The 24221-nt window shown below is 36.7% G+C and overlaps 1 protein-coding gene across 1 annotated transcript in view; it reads left to right on the top strand.

Moving 5' to 3' along the window:
* The window catches only part of SNAP91 (synaptosome associated protein 91), a 146849-nt gene extending 123281 nt beyond the window's left edge, over positions 1 to 23568 (top strand). The window contains exons 24-29 of the mRNA XM_049653957.1: positions 2478 to 2508; positions 3474 to 3585; positions 14414 to 14497; positions 16062 to 16166; positions 20169 to 20271; positions 22225 to 23568. Of these exons, the coding sequence (XP_049509914.1) occupies positions 2478 to 2508; positions 3474 to 3585; positions 14414 to 14497; positions 16062 to 16166; positions 20169 to 20261 (425 nt within the window). The 3' untranslated portion in view covers positions 20262 to 20271; positions 22225 to 23568. The remainder of the gene's footprint in view (positions 1 to 2477; positions 2509 to 3473; positions 3586 to 14413; positions 14498 to 16061; positions 16167 to 20168; positions 20272 to 22224) is intronic.
* The last annotated feature ends 653 nt before the right edge of the window (positions 23569 to 24221 follow it).

The raw sequence follows: 24221 nt of genomic DNA, 5'->3' as shown, positions 1-24221 counted from the left end.
TTTAATAAAATATCTTCCAAAACTGAAAAAAAAAAAAAGATCTACATACCCCCTATCAATATTCCAGTTTCCTTGTTTATAGAGCTTGATGAGTTGAACCTAAAATTCGTATGGAAATGCAAGGAAGCCAGAATAGCCAAACATTCTAAGTAAAGAAGAATAACCTTGGAAGACTCACATTTAGTGATTTTAAAACTTACTACAAAGCTATAGTAATTAAGAGAAGTGGTATTGCCTAGGGATGTGCATATACCTCAGTGGAATAGAATAACAGTCTAGAAATAAGCATACATCTGTGGTCAGTTGGTTATCACCAAAGTTGCCAATACAGTTCAATGGGAAAAGAATTATCTTTCCAACAAATGGTGTCAGGATAGCTGGACATCCACGTGCAGAAGGATGGAGTTAGATAATTCAACTCCAAAATATTACTTTGCTTACTGCAAAATAATTAATTCACAGTGGATCATAGAACTGTATGGATCATAAGTGCCAAAACTATAAAACTCTTAGAAGAAAATGTGTTAGTAAACAAATCTTCGAGACCTTGGATTGGATAATGTTCTTAGATATGACACCAAAAGCACAAGCAACAATAGATCAAAATAGATAAATAGAACTACGTTAAAATTAAAAACTTTTGTGCTACAAATGACACTATCAAGAAAGTAAAAAAATAACCCACAGAATGGGAGAAGGTATTTGTAAAACATATATCTGCTAAAGAACTTATACCCAGAATAAATAAAGAACTCTTACAACTCAATAATGAAAATACAAATAACGCAATTTTATTTTTTTTAAGTTTCTTTATTTTGAGAGAGAGAGAAAGTGAGTGGGTAGGGGCAGAGAGAGAGGGGGGAGAGAATCCCAAGCAGGCTTTGCAGGGTTAGCGCAGAGCCCTATGTGATGTCGGGCTCAAACTCACGAACCGTGAGATCACGACCTGAGCCAAAATCAAGAGTCGGATGCTCAACCGACTGAGCCACCCAAGTGCCCCCAAATAACCCAATTTTAAAATGGCCAAATGATTTGAATAGGTCTTTCTCCACAGAAGATATATGTATGGTCAATATGCACATGAAAAGATGCTCCACACCAGTCATCTGGGAAATGCGTATCTAAACCACATGAGATATCACTTCTCACCCATTAGGATGGCCATAATTAAAAAAAATAAAATAAACAAACAAAAACAAAAGAAAAAAACAGTGCTGATGAGAATGTGGAGACATTGAAACTCTAGCATTGCTGGTGAAAATGCAACTGTGGAAAGCAGTTTGGCAGTTTCTCCAGACCTGAAACAGTTACCCTTACAGAGCATACCATATAACTAGCCTAGAAGCTCTTCCCATACATCTCTGCCCAGCTTTGCTCAAATCTCACCTCCCTGAGGCCTTCCCTGAACACCCTGTTTAATGCCCATCACTCTCATCCTACCTGACCAGATCCCTTGTGCCCTGCTCTTCCTTTGCTTATTTCCGTAGGCTTTCCTATCACCTTGTAGTAGCCTACATAATTTACTTTATTATTTTATTGTTTTATTCTCCATCTCACTCTATTAGAATGCACATTCCCCTAGGATCAAGATCTTTGTTTTCTTTACTAATGTATCCTATGTGCTTACAACAGTGCCTGGCGTCTATGGAGGCTCAATAAATATTTGCTGAAGTAATCCGTGAATTGAGATTAGAGTGGAATGAGTAAGCCAATTATGTCAGGAGTCCCCAAGACCACCTTCACATTCAGAGATCCACTAGAATTCAGAGGACTCAGCAGCACATAGTTGTACTCACAGCTAAGATTTATTACAGCAGCATAATAAGGACACACAGCTGGATCATTAGGGCAAAAGACACAGGCAAGTTTGGGAGTATCCATATACCGACTTCCTTATGCTCTCCCCTTCCCAGGAGGGGAAAATCATACAAAAATGCAGCAACACGTGTGATATTTCTGCCCAGGGAAGCCCTGTAGAGACTCCACACCCAGGTCTTTTATCGGATGCTGATCATGTAGGCACTCTGCTTAACACAGCCCAAAATTTCAGTCTCGCAGAAAGAAGGAAAGCAGGTGTTCAGCATAAACCACATTGTTTGTACAAACAGTTTAGACACAGTAGCCACCCTTATCATTAGGAAAAGTATTACCGCAGCATGGAGAACAGTTTACTAAGCTGGGTTCCTAGATGCCAGCCACATAGGCCTTTTAAGAGAACAGTCTCAAGCGTGCTGTGTTTACTCTTTCCTAGATACCAGCTGACATTAAAATGTGATCCTTAAGTATAATGTGAAGTAAAAGAAAATGTTAGATTTCTGAACATGTTTCCTAACATAGTTTCTCCTTTGTAAAATTGAATACAGTCATTCTTAGGCAAAATGTGGACTTTTTCTAGAACTCTCTTTGATCTTTTAAATGTCATATCATTTAAGCTGAGTATAGAGGTTTAAGTTCTTTTTTCTTTTATCCTTTTATAGATCTTGGAATTTCTGGTACCACATCGAAAAAGTAAGTATTTTTGAAATTATCTGGTTTTCTTGTGGCAGTGTATTTACATTTATTTGAGACGATTAAATGCATTGGAGTAATAACTTATTCTCGAGCTCAGTAATTTCAAAATTGGTTTTTACTGCATTCTGGACTTTTGTTTTTGTTATTATTCTACTGGAACCTCCAAACTGTTGGCTCTGCAAGGAAAAGGAACAATCTATTTTGGTCTCCAAGATTGTCACTAAATTATAGCTAGAAATACTTCAGAATTATGGTTTGAATGCTTTAATAGCTTTAAATTCTAGAACACTATTCCTAGCTAACATTGGTTTTTAAAAGTCTGTCATGGAGGATCAATTTTAAGGAAGGATAGAAAGAATGGTCAACGATGTACCCTCTCTTTAGATGCACATTTCAGTACCTTTGAAATTGGGATGCATTTTACAGTAGATATATCTGACAGTCACTGTAAGGCAGGTTGTAGTCATGATGCAGTTGTGTGAAACCTTCTGATGAACCCTCCGACATCTAGAAGAAGTGCCATGATGGATGAAACAAACTACAGATATTTGATAAAGTATAGAGTATTTATGATATTTGGAAGTTTTTGTAACCAGTGAGGAATTTGGTTGAATTTTGTGGCACATTCTTCTATTGGAAGAGTGCATGTTCCTCTAGGATCAGGATCTTCATTTTCTTCACTAATAATCCCAAGTGTTTACAACAGTGCCTGGCATCTATAGAGGCTCAATAAATATTGAGATCCAAACTCTAAATCATTTTTTATCAAATGCTTTTTTATACTGTCTTAGATACAATACAGTAAGACTCCTCTATAAGTTTAATTTGTTCTCCTTATTACCACTTGCCTTAAACAGACTACATCTAATCCCAAATAAAAGTATCTAAGGAGCCACACACATTGTTTTCTGAGTAGTGTGTTTTTAATACATATGTTTGTTTTTTTGCATGCTTGATTTTAGGGGCGACCTTCAGTGGAATGCTGGAGAGAAAAGGTTGACGGGTGGAGCCAACTGGCAGCCCAAAGTCGCCCCTGCAACCTGGTCAGCAGGTGTTCCACCAAGTGCACCTTTGGTACGTAGCCACCAGGGCCCAGGGCAGTGCTGACAATTTGCCAGTTTCCAAGCATGGGACAGAGTGCACTTTGTTTAGGTTTGCTACTGACATTGTACTTTTTCATCCACATTGAGGGGACATAAGCAGGATGCGATATTTACCAAAATGCAAATTTCATTGACTTTCTATTAATAGATTGTGGCCCATTTTTTTATTTTCATTATTTCAAAATAGTATTTATGCTTCTTTAGATATTACTTCTATATTTGTACAGTTATGGAAATAACTTTTCAAAATAATTCAGTATCACTGGTAATTATCCATATTTTGCTCCCATTTCTGTCGCCTAATTGTCTTAAGAAGTAATGAAAACTTTTTTTTTCTTACCAGAAAGATTGGGCAGTTTTCTGTTGTGTAAATGGACTTTGATTTTAAAACTCTATTAATTCTGCTTACCACTTTTTAAACTGAAATACTAACACCATCTTTTCTATAAAATTTAAATAGATTTCATGTTTGTGTATTAAATTTCTGTTAATACCAATCATTCACTCTGGGAAAGAGTGTATCACTGGAAGTAAAGACTATCAGTTTGTGAGATTTGTTACCACAAAAAGGATGTTTCCTAAGGCAGCAAAATTTACTGTTTTCCTGTATATGCTCCATTTTTGGCTAAACTGGGCTAGTCACTGTTTCCCAAGCTCAGTTGTAATTTTTCAGCTTTGCTTACTACCTTCACCTAAGTCACTCTTTACTAAGGCTTTCTTGATGCAAACCTTTCCTTGTTGCCTGAATTAATTCCTAACCATCACCCACCAACCCCAGCCAAACATGCATAGAAGTGAATTAGTATAAATTAGAATATAAACATTTTAGGTAGACTTTATTAAAATTAATCATGCTCCATAAATTAATTTCAATACCTGAATTATAGAATTTAAACATGTTTTCTTTTGAATAATTTGATAAATAGTAATGTTTTTATATATAAAGTTTTATTATAATTTTATAAATAAGTGTAAACCAATCTGAAAAGGGCCATTTGAACTAAAATTTACCACTAAACAATACTAATAGTATTAATCAAACTACAATTTATACTGATGCGGGATCACCGAGCCCAATGGTCAAGAAAGAATTTTTGAGATATTTTACGGTGCAAAAAAGTTGTTTATTGAAGTACAGAGATAGGACCCATGGGCAGAAAAAGCCCCATTGTAAGTGTGAGGAGTGACTGATTATAATAGGGTTTTCTGTCTTACGGAAGGGAAGGTGACATTAGGGCTCCAGGAAATTGAGTCTATAGGTTTCTGGAGGTCTGACTATTCTCAAGATTGTGCTTTTCTTGTAAGTCATTAAGACAGTGACAAACTGATGAAGTTTCATGTCCTCCATGACTGTGATCTTTAGCAGTTAACCATTGGCTTTTTCCTTCCTTTGTTCCTGGGCAGTCTTGAGTGCCTGAGAAATGTTAAATATGTCCCTCTCCCACCTTGGGGAGATTTTTGCCCTCAGCTTGCCTTTTGTTATCTCATCAATGAATACCACATATTGACATTAAATTTCACGATTTATATTATCATTACCAAATTAAAGAAACTAATTTTCTTATTCTCTCTAAAAGAGGTCTAAAGAGACCTCATGTGTTGTTCTGAGAGGTTTATACTTTAGTGTATTGCCCTTATTAGCAGGCTTAAACTTTTCATTGTTTTTTTAACAGGTTGATTTCAGAACAGTTACAGTGATAACAGAGTTTAAAGATAGACTGGAGGAAAGCTTGGGTATCTGGCAGATAAGCTGTAGGCTTAAAAAAAGAATAAACAAAAAAGTGGTTGAGAACCACAGGTGAGGGTGGAAAGGAAGACAAGGAAGAAAATCTCAGGTAGAATCCACACAGGGGATCGCTGTGAATGAAGCTACAAGACAGTGGTTGCCCGGGTTTCTTAATGGGGCGGTCACTAAACAATGAGGCCATTTAACCAAGAAGCAGAAGGAGGGAGAACTACTTTAGTAATAGTATTAAGTTGGAGACCTTCCTTGGTCAGCACCTCTCCTGAGATCAAGATTTTCACCATACAAGGTTACAGATTCATCAGATACTTAATTTACAGCTGGTCTGCTTCTTCAGGACAACAAGGCTACTCATTATCTGATTAGCAGGCACCGTCACTGAGAATGAGATTGATATTCTCTCTTTTTTTTTTTAACTCCAAACTCCTTATTTTTATTTATGAAGCAGAAGATGTTAAGTTGTTAGTAATTAAACTCCAGGAAGTAAAAGACAGTACACTTTAGCATAAAGTATCCACAACAGCTGTGGAAAGAGAAACTAGACCAACAGAAATAATTTATCAGGAAGGCAGAGTCACATGTTGTTCTGTTTCTTTCTGGTTTTTTGTTATTTTCCTTGACTTTTTAGACAACAATATAAAGGCGGTCAAATGCAGAGTTATTTTATCTTCATTAACTCTAAGTCTTATATGTTGTCTATATAAATTTACTGCCATTTACCCATTTACTGCAAAGCTCTTCTTCTATAACAAAGCTCTGGCTTTGCTTTGACTTAAGAAACTATTCTGGCTTAATTACATAAGAAGGCCTCTGGCTTCTTCTCTCCACCCCATTCTTTCATAAAATGCTGCTTCCGCTTCCCTAAATATGTCTGAGTCTCTTTTTTTAAGCATATTCAAGCAAAGGAAGAGAGACAACTGAAATAAAACTTCTGCCTTGGAAGCAGCAAAGCAGTGTTTCCGTGTCCTCTGGTAATCTGCAGGCCTCTCCTTTTGAGTAGGAGATGAAAGAGCAGGTGTGAGGGTGAGCATCCTTCTGCTGCCTTCTAAAGTTTCTATTGATAGACAAGAGCTAAGGTTACCTTCCCAGTTTGTTTCAGATTTCCCTCAACTGCTGCTTGGAGGTACAGCTGTAGAATTTTTCAGATCATAGAACTCAAGTTAGATCTAAAAATCTTAACAGGACTTGAATACTTTAAACATGTCTGCTGGCAGGGCTCTGTCATCATGGCCATCAAGAGCCCTGTGCTTCCAGGATTACTTTTTCCTGTTTTCCAATACTCACTTAAGTTTCCATCCTACAAACTGGGAAGATTCTTGCAGTTCAGAAACATACGCATTTGGCAGGGGGCCACAGAATCCACATTTCTTTCCCTAAAAACAACTAACCTTCGTGTGCCTACATATGAAGCATTCGGTAAAATGTTGAAAAGAAAACAATAATAATAAATAAAAAAGGACCTTAGGACAAATAATATTTGGGGAGTAAATTATTAAGGGTTAATCTGGTCAAGCAAAATGGAAAACTTAGACTATATTTAAATTATTTGACCTATTTATTTGATCAGCAATTTCCACAAGTTCATTTTATTTTGATAACTAACAAAAATCTTTTTTTTTTTCATAGCCTGAAGTTCTAATGATAACAATTCTGGTAAATAATACAGTTATCATTGTATAATTCAATCCTGATAAATGATATGATTCTGAACAGCCTGTTACCTAACCTGTTGAAATGATGAGTAAGGAGTGAATCTGAAGTATAATACCTGTTTACCTGTTTTGTTTTTAATTTTTTTGGTAAAATTTACATGAACATTAAATTCTCCATGTTCACAACTTTAAAGTGAATATTCATTCAGTATATATTCAGTGATTTTCAGTATATTTACAGTTTTAAAACTGTCACTATTGTCTAACTCCAGAATAGCTCCACCACCCCAAAAAGAAACACAATCCCTTTGAATTCCCACCTCTCCCTATCCCCTGGCATCTAATAATTTACTCTATAGATTTGTCTATTCTGGGTATTCCATATCATCAGACTCCTATAATATGGAGCATTTGGTGCCTGGCTTCTTTTACTTAGCATGACATTTTCAAGGTTCATCCATGTTGTAGCACGTATCAGTACCTCATTTCTTATGGCTGAATTTGGATATACCACCTTCTTCAACTGATGGGCATTTGTGTCATTTCTACTTTTTGACTGTTATGAAAAATACTTCTGTAATTTGTAAAGAAGTTTTTGTGTGAATATATGTCCTCAGTTCTCTTGGGTGTATACCTACGAATGGAATTACTAGGTCATGTGTAACTCTCCACTGAGCCTTTTGTTTTTTTGTATTTTTTTTTTTTAAGTTTATTTATTTTTGAGACAGAGAGAGACAAAGCATGAACGGGGGAGGGTCAGAGAGAGGGAGACACAGAATCTGAAACAGGCTTCAGGCTCTGAGCTGTCAGCACAGAGCCCGACGCGGGGCTCGAACTCACGGACCGCGAGATCATGACCTGAGCCGAAGTCGGCCGCTTAACCGACTGAGCCACCCAGGCGCCCCTCCACTGAGCCTTTTGAAGAACTGCCAAACTTTTCCACAGCAGCCACGTCATCTTACATCCCCACCAGCAATACGTAGGGTGTCAGTTGTGGTTTTGATACAGATTTCCCTAATGATAAATGAGGTTGAGCTTTTTTTATGTGCTTCTTGGCCATTAGTTTGTTTGGTTTTTTGTTTGTTTGAGAAATATCTTCATATCCTTCGCCCATTTTATGATTGGGCTGTCTTTTTATTATGGAGTTCTAAGAAATCTTTATGTATTCTAGAAACTAGATACTTATTAAATACTGTATATGATTTGCCAATATTTTCTCCCATTCTATGAGTTGCCTTTTTATTTTCTTGATAGTGTGTGTCCTTTAATGCACAAAAGATTTGAATTTTTTAAGTTTATTTATTTATTTTGAAAGATAGAGCTGGGAAGGGACAGAGAGAGAGGGAGACAGGTGAATCCCAGGCAGGCCCTGCACTGACAGCACAGAGCCCAACATGGGACTCGAACTCAATCATGACCTGAGCTGAAGTTGGATGCTTAACCAACTAAGCCATCCAGGTGCCCTCAAAGATTTTAATTCTGATAAACTTCAATTTATTTATTTTTGTTGCTTGTGCTCTTGGTGTCATATTTGAGAAACAGTTGCCTAATCCAAGATCTTGAAGATTTACACTTATGTTTCTTGCCAAGAGTTTGTATACTTTTCTCTCTTACATTAGCCCTTTTACCTATTTTAGGCTCATTTTCATATATGGTATGGCACAGGGGTCCAAATTCATTATTTTGCATGTGGAAATACAGTTTTCCCAAAACCATTTATTGAAAAGACTCTTCTTCATTTATTGGCCTTGCCATCCTTGGCAAAAATCAGTTGACCATAGATGTCTGGGTTTATTTCCAGAATCTTTATTCTGTTGTATCGATTTATATGTCTGTCCTTCTGCCAGTACCATCACTGTTTTGATGTAGCTTTGAATTAAATTTTAAAACCAGGAAGTGTGAGTCCTCCAAATTTGTTCTTTTTCAAGACTGTTTGGCTATTCTGGATCTCTTGCATTCCCACAAAAATTTTAGGTTCAGAATGTCCATTTTTCCAAAAGAAACAGTTGAAATTTTGATAGGGATTACACTAAATGTATAAAGCAATTGAGAAATATTGCTATCTCAATATTACGTCTTCTAATCCTTGGACACAGGATATCTTTCTCTTTAAGTTTTTTATTTCAGCAGTGTTTTAACAAGTTGTTTAACAAAGTTTCAACAAGTCTTGTCCTTTGTTTAAGTTTCTCTTTTTAGTGATCTCTTTGCTCAATGTGGGACTCCAACCCATGACCCCAACATCAAGAGTTGCACACTCTTCTCACTAAGCCAGCCAGATGCCCCAAGTCTTGTACTTCTTTTAATTTTATTCTAAGTATTTTATTGTTTTTAATGCTATTGTAAATGAATTGTCCTTTTAATTATATTTTTTTATTGTCCACTGCTAGCATACAGTGAACACTACACTGATTTTTGCATATTGATGTTGTATCCTACAACTTTGCTGAATTTGTCTATTAGTTCTAATGGGTTTTTTGGTATATTGATTCCTTAGACATTTGTATATATAAGGTGATGTCATCTACAAATAGAGATTGTTTAATTTCTTTTTTTCTTTCTGGATGCTTTTTCTTTCTTTCTTACCTGATTGCCACAACTAGAACTTCCAGTGCACTTTTGTCTTTATTCTAAGGAGAAAGCTTTCAGTCATTCAGCATTAAGTATGATGATAGCCATGTGTTCTTTGTAGATGCCCTTATTCAGGTTGAGGAATTTCCTATCTTATCATGTGTGTTGAGTGGATTTTTTTGTTTTTTGTCGTGAAAGGATGTTGGATGTTGTCAAATGCTTTTTCTGCATCTACTTATATGATTATGTTTTTTTTTTATATATTCTATCAATATGACATATTACATTGACTGGGTCAACCTTACATTTCTAGGATAAATCCCACTTGGTCATGGCATATAATTCTTTTAATATCTACTGGATTTAGTATGCTTGTATTTTGTCAAGAATTTCTGCATCAGTGTTCATAAAGGATATTGATTTATAATCTTCTAATGTCCTTGTTTGTCTTTGGTGTCAGGGCAATACTGGCATCAAACAATAATTAGGAAGTATTCCACAACTTTTTTTTTTTTTGGTATGGCTTGAGAAGGATTAATATTAATTCTTCTTTATAGTTAATAGGATTCACCAGTGAGGCCATCCAGTTCTGGGCTTTTCTGTGGCATAAGTTTTTTTTTATTGTTGACTGTATTCCCCATGCTGCACTTTTTTCATAACTAGAAGTGTGTACCCTTTAATTCCCTTCATCTTTTTGCCCATCCACCTCCCCTCTGGCAACTACCAGTTCTTCATATGTAAGAATCCGTGTTTTTGTTTGTTCATTTGTTTGGGTTTTTACATGCCACATTTAAGTGAAATCTTATGATATTTGTCTTTCTCTGACTTATTTCACTTAGCACATACCCTCTAGGTCACTAATGGCAAGGTCTCATTCTTTTTTATGGCTGAGTAATATTCTAGTCCATATATACCACATCTTCTTTTTCCATTCATCTCTGGATGGACACTTAGGTTGCGTCCATATTTTGGCTATTATAAATAACGCTACAGTAAACATAACGGTGCATATATCTTTTTGAAATAGTGTTTTCATTTTCTTTGGGTAAATATTCAGTGGTGGAATCACTGGGTCATACAGTATTTCTACTTTAAGTTTTTTGAGAAACCTGCATACTGTTTTCCACAGTGGTTGCACCCATTTACATTCCCACCAACAGCACACGAGGGCTCCCTTTGCTCCACATCCTCACCAACACTTGTTATCTCTTTGTCTTTTTGATATTAACCATTCTGACAGGTGTGAGGTGATGTCTCATTGTGGTTTTCATTTGCATTTTCCTGAGGATAAGTGATGATGAGCATCTTTTCATATGTCTGTTCACCATCTGTAGGTCTTCTTTGGAAAAATGCCTGTTCAGGTCCTCTGCCTATTTTGTAATCAGATTGTTTAGCTTTGTGGTGTTGAGTTGTGTAAATTCTTTATATACTTTGGATATTAACCCCTTATCAGATCTATTATTTGCAATTATCTATTCCCATTCACTAGGTTGCCTTTTTGTTTTGTTGATTTTGATTTGGTTCCCTTTGCTATGTAAAACCTTTTTATTTGGTGTAGTCTCAGGTTTATTTTTGCTTTTGTTTCTCTTGCCTGAGGAGACATATCCATACATATGTTGCTAAGGCCGATATCCAGGAGATTACTGCCTGTTTTCTTTTAGGAGGCTTTGTGGTCTCAGGTCTTACATTTAGGTCTTTAATCCACTTGAGTTTATTTTTGTGTATGATATAGGAAAGTAGTCCAGTTTCATTCTTTTGCATGTCCCTGTCCATTTTTCCCAACACTGTCTATTGAAAAGACTGTCTTTTCCTCCATTGTATTTCCTTGCCTCCTTAATTGACCAGATAAGCATGGCTTATTTCTTGGCTCTCTCTTCTGTTCCCTTGATCTTAGTATCTGTTTTTGTGTCGGTATCATACTGTTTTGATTACTATCGCTTTGTAGTATAACTTGAAATCTGGTATTATGATACTTCCACCTTTGTTCTTCTTTCTCAAGATTGCATTGCCTATTTGAGGTGTTTTGTAGTCCATACAAATTTTAGGATTAGTTCTAGTTCTGTGAAAAATGCTGTTAGTTTTTTGATAGGAATTACATTGGATCTGTTGATGGCTTTGAGTAATATGGGCTTTTTAACAGTATTAATTCTTCCAGTCCATGAGCAAGGTATATCTTTCCATGAGTTTGTGTCATCTTCAATTTCTTTCATCAATGTCTTCTTGTGTTCAGGGTATAGATCTTTCACTTCCTTGATTCAGTTTATTCCTAGGCATTTGAATCTTTCTGGTGCAGTTGTTTTCTTAATTTCTCTTTCTGCTGCTTTGTTATTAGTGTAGAGAAGCATAATATTTCTTATATTGAGTTCATATCCTGCCATTTTACTGCATTAATTTATCAGTTCTAATGGTGTTTTGGTGGGGTCTTCAGGGTTTTCTACATATAGTATCATATCGTCTGCAAATAGTGAGAGTTTTCCTTCTCCCTTACCAATATGGATGCCTTTTATTTCTTTTTCTAGTCTGATTGCTACAGGTGGGACGTTCAGTGCTATGTTGAATAAAAGTGATCAGAGTGGACATTTTGTATTGTTCCCTATCTTAAAGGAAAAGCTTTAAGTTTTTCACCATTGAGTATGATGTTAGCTGTGAGTTTTTCATATATGGCCTTTATTATGTTGAGGTATATTCTCTCTCAGTTTACTTTGTTGAGAGTTTTGATCATCAATAGATATTGTATTTTGTCAAAAGCTTTTTCTACTGCTATTGAGATTATCATATGGTTCAGGACTTTTTTGATTACTGATGGAAGTTTTTTGATTACTGATATAGTCTCTTTATTTGTTATAAATTTATTTAGATTTCTTTTATAACTTCTTCAATCTGTTTTTGTACTTTGTCTCTACTCTCGTGTTTATCATTTCCTTTCTCTGCTTTCTTTGGGTTTAGTTTGTTTCCTTTTTCCTAGCTTCTCAGTGTGGAAGTTTAGTTTATTGAGTTGAGATCTTTCTCCTGCATATGAGCTATATGCTCTTATTTCTTTGTATGTCTCAGAATTTTTTTGTTGAAACCTAGACATTTTGAATATTATAATGTGTCTACTCTAGAAATCAAATTCTATCTGTTACCTAAGGGTTTGTTGTGGCTACTCTTTATAATTTATATAAATTATAAATATAGTTTGTTTGTTTTGATTGTTTAGTGACCATTCTGAACTAATTCTGTAGTCTCTGTTCTTTGTTATGTGTGGCCGTTGAAGTCTCTGCTCCTTTAGCTAAGTGATGAGCTAGTGATTAGGCAGAGATTACTTAAATTCCTTGAACCAGAATATCTCCCAGTCTTTGTAGAGGAGCTCTGAGTGTGTGCTGGGGCAGGTCTTCCGAGTCAACCAGGCAGTTTGCAACCCTGCCTTAACAATCACTTACAGCTTGCGCAAAGCCTCAGGGTCAGCTGGGGGCTCTCTCCTGTCTTCCCTGACCCTGCACACAGCCCTGGGCGTGTGCATGGTCTTCCAGATTCCCAGGAGTATGTCTGAGATTTTTAAACCTTTAATCCCCACATCTCCTTCTCCAGCCTTTCCTCCCAAGGTTTTTGTTTAGTCTACTGTTTTTGCCCTGTTATCCATTGCCTCAGACAGCAACAACTAAAACATTTGCCTGTAAATGGCTTCCACAAATGGCTTCCCCCAAAAGTGCTTAACAACTTTAGCACTAGGTGCATTCCCTGTTTGGTGAGACAAAGACAAGCCTTTTGAGCCAGTCTTTCCAGGGAGCCACACAGACGAGACAAAATAAATAATTAAATATATTTTACTCCCTCTGGTACTATTACTGAAGACATAAGCTGTTAATTTCAAGACTACAGCTATGCTAAAGAACAGTGGGTGAAACTTGGGTAAGTTAGGATGCCACAGAGCTCACTACTCTTGCCAAGATCCAGCTGATTTTCTTGAATAAGTACTTTCTTGATTACTGCAAGCTTTTGGTTAGTTTTCAGAGTTCTAAAATAGTTGGTTCTAATAGGTTTTGCCTGTTTTTCTACCTATTTTATAGATTGGGGAGACTTTCAGAGTTCCTTACTTCACCATTTTTGCTGACATCACTATTTTCTTTTTTAATTAGGATTTTGCTCTAATAGTTGAGTTCAATTTAAGGGATTGCAGTAGGGTTAGTTTTAAACATAAGGAAAATATTAGGAGATTTGTTGTATAACTAAAAGCTGTCAGACCTGTATCTGAAATGGGATATTTGTGCTTTATTATGTAATGTGCAGTCTTCTAAATGCTTCCTAAAACTTGGATTTAATTTTGGCCCTTGAGCAAATGTAGAGCCATCAAAATTCAGAGAGAAGTATAACACAGAAAAGAATCCAAAAATGGGGGGGGGGGGGGCAATGGAAACCAAGCATTGATATGTAAATGAAGACATGTTTTTCAAATGTCTAGCCCAGTACCTGTAGGAGGATATAATGATAGGAAAAGACATGCTTAGAGAAACTCAACTCATTTACAGTGAGGGTGGAAGAGAATTGTAAGAGGAGGAAGAGAGGAAGGCCAATGCTGTGAGTAGGCTTTAAACCAGTGAGCCCAAATAAGACAACAGTGAACATCAAGTTAGTAACCTTGTTCATATCATTAGCATGGTGCTAGAGCCATTTTTTTTAATGTAAAACTAAAATGGGATATTTCTTTACATACCCACACATATTTAAAGGGGAATGTATTTTAAAATTATATTCTGTCATTTTAAAACCAAATTATGTTGGTTCTTTTTGTTTGTCATTGTTGTTGGTGGTATGTGTGTGTGTGTGTGTGTGTGTGTTGTGATTTTTTTTGGTAGCAAGGAGCTGTACCTCCTACCAGTTCAGTTCCTCCTGTTGCCGGGGCCCCATCTGTTGGACAGCCTGGAGCAGGATTTGGAATGGTGAGTGGCGACTTGTGCTAAAAATTGTTAATTGACATTTTTGAGGCCTTTGCCAAATCCTGTATTAACAAATACTACTACAGGATATAATTCTTCCCTGAATACAGTAAAGTAAAACTCAAAAAATTAAGTCGTCTGCTTTAAACATTAGGAAGTCTACACATGACATGACAAAGTCAGCTAGAAAATATTTAAAATTGGGGTGCCTGGGTGGCTTGGTCACTTGAGCATCCAACTCCTGGTTTTCTGCTCAGGTCATGGTCCCAAGGTTGTGGGATCGAGCCCCACATTGGTCTCTGCACTGAGTGTGGAACCTGCTTAAGATTCTCTCTCTCTCTCTCTCTCTCTCTCTCTCTCTCTCTCTCTCTCTCTCTCTCCCCCCTCCCTCCCTCCCTCCCTCTCCCTTTCCCCCTCTCCCGCCCCCCCCACCTCTCTCCCCCATTCACACTCTCTCTCTCCCTCTCTCTCTCTCAAATAAAATATATTTATATTTAAAATAAGTTCTTATATCAAGATAATTTCTATGGTAAATAGTTATGTCATTTTTGGAGTAATACTTACCAAACATATTGTTAGCTCAGTTATCAAAATCAACTCTTAATCATTATACTAGCACTTTTCACTTACCACTTTTATCACTAGTAAATATTAGGACTATGATCCATAAATCAACACAGTTGATCGACAATTCTTTATCTCTTAAGAATTATGCTTACAGCAGACAAATAATCACCAACAAAGCCTGGTTGGGATAAGGATGCCCTGTGGCCAGCCAGACTTCCACCGCACCTCAGTGATTCTCTGCCGTCTGCCAGCCTTACGGCACCCATTGTTCAAAATTACAAGTTATACTTTCTCACAGACCTACATTCCTCAAAAATTTTCAGAAACATATTAAAGACATAAACGTCAGGCACTACTGTTACAGGATTCTTTACCTCAGTACCTGGAGGTCGCTGTCTCACTCTTCCAAAGAATGAAGGCACAGAGTAAAATGAACAGCAGGCAAGAGTTTGGAAGAGTGTAAAATCAGAAAGTAAGAACAGTATGAAAGCTCTCTTTACAGAGAGGGAGCATTCGAAAGTGAACGCCCGCAGACTGTGGGCCAAGGGCTTTGTTTTTATAGGGTTTTGCTTGGCCCCTTTCCTTCCCCCTTGTTTCTTCTCAGGTCCTGCCCTTATTGGCTGGTAACTCTAAATGCCTAGTCATTCCTTTTTGATTGGGTCATTTCCACTGTATGAGGGGTGGTCTGCAGCCATACCACTCCTGGTGGGTCGTATGCTTTATGGTCTACTACTTATTTTTAGTTATGTCTTTTGTCAAATTCCTGAAGGAAACCTGACGGGAGTAGGTGGTGTCCACTACATGCTTAAGAGGAACCTTCTGCCTGATGGGGGGTTTGCTGTGGTCAGGTGCTCCCCACATTCTTCCAAAATAGGTGTTTTTCCCCACCCAGGGACCCCAAGTCCTAACATTTCCCTCTCTGCCCATTTTATCCTATCTTTTCCCCATCATGTGACCATAGTGGATTCCACTTAGGCTGTGAACCACTCTTCCTTTTCAGCCTCCGGCTGGGACTGGCATGCCCATGATGCCTCAGCAGCCAGTGATGTTTGCACAGCCCATGATGAGGCCACCCTTTGGAGCTGCAGCTGTACCTGGCACACAGGTCAGTTTTTTAATGTCCTCAAAATAATGACATTTATGTGTGAGTATAAAACTGCCATGTGGCAGACTCTTTAATCTTTTACCTGATATAATCCTTATATCTGTTGCTTCAGAAGTTAGGGGAACATGAAAGACAGATTAGTAATAGTGTGAGAAAAATGAATAGAAGTAACTTCCTATCCTAAGTCCCTCCATTCCTCTCCTACTTAATTCGGAATAATTCCTGAGAACAGCTAGACATTTAAAGTATCTGAGCATTTATTCTATAAAAATGAGTACTTCTGATTCGTAGTTTTATTATGTGTTTCCAGAGTTAGGTAAACTCAGGGATAGGGACCGCAGTCCTCCAGACCACCAGGTTTGCCCAGGCGTTGTGATACTAATGACAACAAGTAGCCAAACTGCAGAGTCCAGGGGAGCAGCCCCTACTGTTGCAGGATTTTTTACCACAACACCCGGGATTCGTTGTCTGGCCGCTTTGAAGAATGAAGAGGTGGACACAAAATGAGTAGCAGGCAAAAGTTTACTCGAGTATAAGATCAGAAAGGAAGAATAGTAGGAAAGCTCTCTTTACAGAGAGGGGACATTTGAAAGTGAATGCCCGAGGACTATAGGTGAGGGTCCTTGTTTTATAAGGTTCTGGTCAGCCCTCCCTTCCCTTCCCCCTTGTTCCTAGGTTCTACCCTTATTGGCTTGATAGCTCTAGGTGCTGGGTTGTCCATTCCTGATTGGCTCGTTTCCATTGTATGTGGGTGGTCTCGGGCCATACCTAGGTCTTTTGTCCAATTCCTGAAGGAAAACCTGAGGGGGGAGTAGGTGGGGTCTGTTACATTCTTAAGAAAAACCTTAAGCCTGAGGGGTTTTGCTGTGGTCAGGTGCTCCCCGCATTGTTCCAAAATAGGTGTTTTCCTCCACCCAGGGACTTCAGGTCCTAATCTTTCCCTCTCTGCCTACTGAATCCTATATTCTCCTATCAAACTACAAGGCTGCCCTCACTTCAGACACCAGCCACAAGTTTGAGAGTCCCAAGGGCTACCCTCTCACTTCAGACCAGCTGCCTACAAATTTGAAGGTTCTCAGACAATTTCCTAGAATAACACACAGAACTCAGGAAAGCATGAAATGTATTGCAGTTTTATTATAGTGAAAGGATACAAATTAGATGTAGCCAAAAGAAAAGATGTGCAGGGTGAAATCTGGAACTGGGAAGGTCCCAAGTATGAAGCTTCTTTGCCCTCCAGAGTGTGTTACTCACCTGGCATCCGTGTATAACAATATACATGCAGTATTGCCAACCCAGGAAGCTCCCCTGCACCTGGGGACGTGTGCCACGTTTGTATTGAAGTTTCCGTATATAGGAATGACTGAATTCTTGTCTCTGTGGTTGAACTTAATCTCCAACCCCCCCCTCCCCCCTCCACCTCACTGAAAGTCAGGCTGATATCATGTAGCCCCAAGAGCCAACACTCTAATCATACTGGTATTTCTGGTGTGGCCAGTCCCCACCCTGAGTCCTCTTACTAGCATCGACTGTCAGGTGTGGTTCCAAGAACCTTTGTCCACCCTGAATGACAAAGACATTCCTATCACTCAGGAAATTCCATAGGTTTAAGGGTTACCTACCAAGATTCAGGACAAACGACAAACCCCTCTTTAGATGAGGCCCTATTTCTTACTACACAAAGTGCTACCTTTGCTTACAAAGATGCTAAGGCATGTACATTTTGCTGAATTGTTTTGCTAATAGTGATAGTCATGCTGATGAGTAACCAGTTCTTGATTCCTCTTATAAATGTCCTGGCCAAGGTGAGGGTATATGTAGAACCAAAGAGGCTTTCACCATGAGAAACTGCCATGGATGGAGTCAAAACACCAAGTATGACTTTACTAGCACCATGCTGAGCAAAGCAAAACAAATAGCTCAAATACAATGTAATGGTATTGGCAAATGGTTTCACTTCTATAATGTTTTTAACTTACCAAATGGTGTTTATATTGTGTTATCCTTCGGATACCTACTTTGAACTTTCTGAGAATACTTTAACCTCTTTGGCTTCCTTTCATCGTCTCTAAAATCCATCCTCCCTACCCATTCCCAAATTTTACTTTCAGCTTCTTTAACCCCTCAAAAGCCACAGTGACCAGAAGAGAGAATGATGGGTGTTCAAAGAGATAAATTTAGAATGTGAGAAACCCTAGCCTTCAAGGCCATACTCAAAATACTGGCTTCCTGAGAAATTTTCTACCCTGCTCTGAGACAAATGGACCCTACCTCATGTGGTTTCTGAAGGGAGTGAGGAAGGTTCTGGGGGTAATAGCTGGGGTTTAATTTAATCTAGATATATTTAAATTGTAGGAAGGACCTGATTTATTATGAATGTTTTCGTGATGGTTGAATATACCCATGACTACCACTTTTTTTAAAAAAGGCAGAACATTTCTATTTTTATTACTTGGAAGAATTATTATTGAGGCTTTTAAAATCTTATTGTATTTAGTGTGCTGAAAGCTTTAAAAATAAATTAACATAATATTATTTAAATAGTTGTTTCTCTTGCATAATGCCAGTGTTACATAGCATCAGTTCATTTACTTATTCAAAGAATGAAAATGAAAAATAGATGGCATGATGAAAATTGTGTTTTAATCATTTAATTGAATTTATAGTGATTTAGGAAACAGTATGCCATTTTAATAAAAGTTTTCGATTGTATTTCCCATATCAGAGAAGCATCAGAGGTGATTATACTGGATAGTAAAATATGATTTTGTAACTTCAGAAAACAAAACAGTTTTTCATTACTGACACCTGGACTGTTCCACTCTATCTCATTTGGTTGGTATCATGATGATGTCATCTAACCAAATTATTCATGATGAACCAACTCTTGAGTTTCTTACCTTCCAAACAACTTCAACACTTGCATTTATTTTCTTCCTGATCTTCCTGTGAAGTAGGATTCCTGCTTTTCAAAAAGGAAATTTGACTGATAGGTACTACAGTCACTCAATAGTTTCTAGACGTGGGAACAAATCTAAAAATCCTTACTTCTGGAGCTCTATTTATTGAACCAATGAAAACATATATCACTACCCACAATCAGAGATTTCTATCCTGTTACAGGGTAGGAGAATAATTAGCCTCTAAGGATCCATGTAAATTATTACCCTATATAGATTACCTGACCTTTTCCAAGGCCTCATACCCTGACACTCCTGCAAAAGCCTGCTTCCAAAGCTTATTTCTGTCACGTAATGAAATAATATGGGTGTTAATTAAAGAGAATCAAGGTAAGTTCATTCTTTGTTGCTTTTGCTAACAGTACAATATGATTTTATCCTATGGCATTTAGGAATTAGCCCTCTCTGTGAGCCGGACAGGCAATACAATTTACTGACATTCATAACTGGGAAACTCTTTGCCCATCTGAAACAGACAGTGCCCCCAAACTTGTTTTCATTTAAAATGCTTTGTATGAAATTCTGGGATACCTAGCTAATAATTTAAAGTAATTTCTTAAGTGACTTTCTGCAAATTATTTCCTTTCAATTTTTCCTTCAAACTCATTCTCACTGTAAGGAAAAGTTATTAAAATTCCTTTATTAGCTTAGTGGTACTGATAACTCAAAGTAAAAATGCTTTTGTATAGAGCAAGTGATTGTTGTGTTTTTTTACTCCATATTCATAATATCTGTATGTGACTAGTTTTCCATGTCCTCCCTAACTCTTACCTATATTGTTCTGCCTGAGTCCTCAAATACTACTTGGGCAAAATCTGCTGTCAGAGAATTTTGAGAAAGCCAAATATCATTTGAAATGTACTTTATGAATCCAAAATTAAACACAACACTGTGGCTGAGTAGAACAAAGTAGATTTTATAAACCTTTAGCCATCTGATCTTCTGCATGTTTGGTTTCTGTGGTATGTGCTCTGCCTAATGCTTACCTGTCTCTCTGTTTGATTTCTCTTTCTGCTATCTTGGGCTGGCTTTTCCCCATTAGCTTTCTCCAAGCCCTACACCTGCCACTCAGAGTCCCAAGAAACCTCCAGCAAAGGACCCATTAGCGGATCTTAACATCAAGGATTTCTTGTAAACAATTTAAGGTATCTAATATTGAGCTTTTCCTGTGGGCTTGCAATAATGACCTATGCAGTGCTTAGCTATTTCAGGTATGATATTTGTACCTCTGTGCTTTGAATACATGTATAGAGTAATAATTTGAGTGTTTATACTTATTAAGTCAGTATTAAAAGCCATTAATGAATTATCAGTAAATTTTTTTAAATCTTAATTTATAAAACTTGGAGAGAAAACCCTCCAAGTTGTCCTGAAAAGCACAAAAATTTTACTGATAAAGCAAAAAGTTACCAGCTTGGTAAATTAGAAAATTACCACTTTACTACCTGATGATTGGAATTTATAAAAAGCTAACATTTATAATATTGCATTTAGAAATCATCTAAGAATATACTTGACTACAAAATTGTATTTTGTATTTGTTTATACTTTTTTGACCTATCAAATAAAGCCTAGATTGTTACCCTTTGCATTTCTGCATTCAAGCACAATTTTAAATTTCTAATGCTGTAGTTTTAAATTTCTAGTATAATTTATGCAGTGATGATTAATGGACTTATGGAAGGAAACCAATAAAGGAAAAATGTTTACTACTAACCCCAAACCTAACACAGTGGGTAGATTCTCAACAAATACTTGCAGAAAGTGGATAAACAGTAATAATGCTGCTTTTTTTTGCACAGTACTTTTCATATCCACTTCCTAATCATGAACTCCTCTGGTCATCTTTGTGAGAAATTAAATCCTGTGGAATAAACTAGCCAGATACTTTTTGTCTCCATTGCACAGCTGAATGAACTGATCATTGACATTGAGTGATTTGCCCAAGGTCACACACTAGAGGAAGAGTAAGAGTGTCAACATTTTTGGGCCATTGTCCAATGTAATTTTTATTGTGTGTGTGTGTGTGTGTGTGTGTGTACACACACACACACACATATGTATATGTATATATATATGTGTGTATATATATGTATATATATATACACACACACACACATACACATACATACATATACATATGTATATTTAAACTTTCTCTAATGCCTACTAATATTTTTATGGATTCCTACTTGATGTTTTTTTCTTATATAAAGTTAGTAAGTTTTATCATTTTAAGGCCTTGACATCTCAGCCAAGTAATTTCTCCTTGTGCCTAACTTTTCTTTTCCACTTTTGGTTGGATTGGGCTAGGGTAGGCATAAATGAGACAATGAGCACTTTTTAGCCATTAAAGTTTCAGGACCTACCAAGGATACTGCAGGGAGCAGCCTTTTATCTACCTCTCATTCATTCAGTAAATATCACTCTCATCATATGCCCGGAACTCTGATGAGCACCTGAGACAGAGATGCTTGAGACAGCCCCGAGCCCAAAGGTTCACAGTCACAAGGGAGACAGACACAGACTAATTTATGAAAAAGAGTTACCCATGTGATTAAGGCTTCACCCCAGGAAGATTTCCTGGCAGAGGTGACTGGTAAAGCACAGACTGGCCAGAGTAAAGGGGGAAGTGGTATTCGCAAAGGCACTAAATCGCCATGGAAATCTCCCTCCTCTATTCTGTTACTTGTTCAACTGTTTAGTGACTCAGTGAACACCATAACTGAAAAGAAGCAAAAAATAATGAAAACGACTGCCATTCCTTTTCCCCCCTTCTGCCCTGTTTTAAAGGTGAACTGTTCTTAATTAGTAGCAGATGTCTCACTACTAAGATTTCTAGTAAGTATCCACATCTCAAAATTTTGCTATTTTTATCTAAAATGAAACTATACATTAAAAGTTTTTAAAAAAATTTTTTTCCTTGCTAAAACTTTAAGCAAAGAATTGTGAAAGGTATATAAATGTGAATTTGTTATACAGAAACATTTTGCATGAAGATTTTTCATAGTAACTGTGAAATAAAAATTGAAAGGGAGCTAGTATGTTTGAGGAGTGTGTAATATTGTTTCTAACTCAAGTGCTTTTTATCTTTACAGCTGCAATTTTTGTGACTGAATAGGAAAAAAATAATGAGTTTGGAGACTTCAAATAAAATTGATGCTCAGAGTTTCAAAGTGAGCCACCAGTACCAAACCCAATGCTTACTCGTAACTTCTCTTCCAAAATGTGTAGCACAGCTGTGAAAGTGAACATTAGGAATGTGTACTACCTTAGCTGTTATCCCTACTCTCAAAATTGTAGTGTATTTGGGTTATTTGTGTGTTGTACGATGTAAAAACAATGAATGGATGTTCCTGATGCCTTTAGTGCTTTTCTGGACCTCGCCCATGGACGGATGACGCAGCTGTTGTGTGGTGAGCCATTTGGAAAGATGTGTCTGTGTTTTTGAAGGTTTCAATGTATATATGACTTTTGGACAAACCTAAACTCTCCCCATGAATTCTCTTTTTCTCTGTATCTCTGTTACAAACATAGTGTGATAATATCAAATAGTAAGGAAAACACTCTTAAATATACAAAACTTTTTCGGTGTGGAGTACATTTTTCCAATCACAGGAACTTCAACTGTTGTGAGAAATGTTTATTTTTGTGGCACTGTATATGTTAAGAAATTTTGTTTTAAAAAATATAAGGGTTAACGTCCATAATAAATACTTCTCCTTGAATCTACCTTATCAAGAATGAAAAAATCATATGGAAAGAATTCCATATGTAATCACTGCTATATTAAAATGTATATTTTGATTATATTTGACAGGTTTTGCATCTAAATTGACCTATTTATTCATTCTTGATTAAATGCACTGAAAAGTAAAGGGTCTGTTTCTATCACGTCCGTGAAAATGAAATTAGAGATGTGCTATTCAGATGATTATGAAGGCACCCCGAGGTATATCTGTAATTTAAAGATTACTGCAAATATTTTTATTTTATTGTGGGTTTTATGTACATCTGTTAATTTAGTATTTCTTTGTGTGTTCTGTAGACTAGTGTTCTTCCATCCCTCAACTGAGCTCAAAGTAGGTTTCGTTGTACCATTGTGATTAGAATTTAAACTAATTCAGAGAATTGTACTGTACATATTGTATTCTTTAATTTTTAATTTGTTGTCATACTGTATGTGCTGATGGCTTGGCTTAAGATTTTGATGCATAAATGAGGTCACTGTTGATCAGTGTTGCTAGTGGCTTGGCAGCTCTTTGTAAAAGCATACTGGGTTGGAAAGGTGTTTTCCTATTTTTCAAATTATTTAATAGATGTATGGTACCATTTAAAAGTGGTTGTATCTGAATTTACTGTGGGGATAACATACACTGTAATGGGGAAAAATTACCTAAAACCAATTTCAAAATGGCATTTCTTTCTATTTCAGTTTAAAAACCCAGTGCATGTACGCCCTCTGAGATGCAATAAACACCTTGAACAAAGAAAATGCAAACATAATCTTTCTCTTTTTGATTATTTTTTAAACATCTGCTTCAGATGACACACAGCATATACAAATATTGAACACTTAAAAACATTCACAGTGAGAAATGCTGGCCGTGCCAACATAGTTGTGATTATTTTACCATAAGTCAAAAAAACAGAAAAAAAACATTATTATCAGCTGTTGCTAAACTTGGGACTCCATGGATGCTGCCAAATAAACTGAATCCCATATTTCAAAAAAGAAGAGGATGAACTATCTTTTAAATTATGCAACTCTTCTAATAGTTTGGTGAGAATTATCCATGGAAGTTGAAGAATAATAAGACTTTAGATTATAGTTTACACACACACATTTGTATGTGCATGTACTCAGATACAAAAATCTAGATCAGCCAATTATATTATATTATATTATATCATATCATATCATATTATATTATATTATATATTATTATTATAGTTTATACCTATGACTAGATTGTAACAATAACTCAAAAATTAGTCCAATTCAAATAGAAGTATTTCTCAGCTAGAACCATATTCTTATTTCTAAAACTCTTTCTCTTAGTTAACTACAATTTGTACCTTGAGAACTAACTTT

Source organism: Panthera uncia (genome assembly GCF_023721935.1).
Source record: "Panthera uncia isolate 11264 chromosome B2 unlocalized genomic scaffold, Puncia_PCG_1.0 HiC_scaffold_24, whole genome shotgun sequence".
NCBI lineage: Eukaryota > Metazoa > Chordata > Mammalia > Carnivora > Felidae > Panthera > Panthera uncia.
Note: the sequence above shows the minus strand (reverse complement) of the source record. Positions and strands in the feature narration are given on the sequence as shown.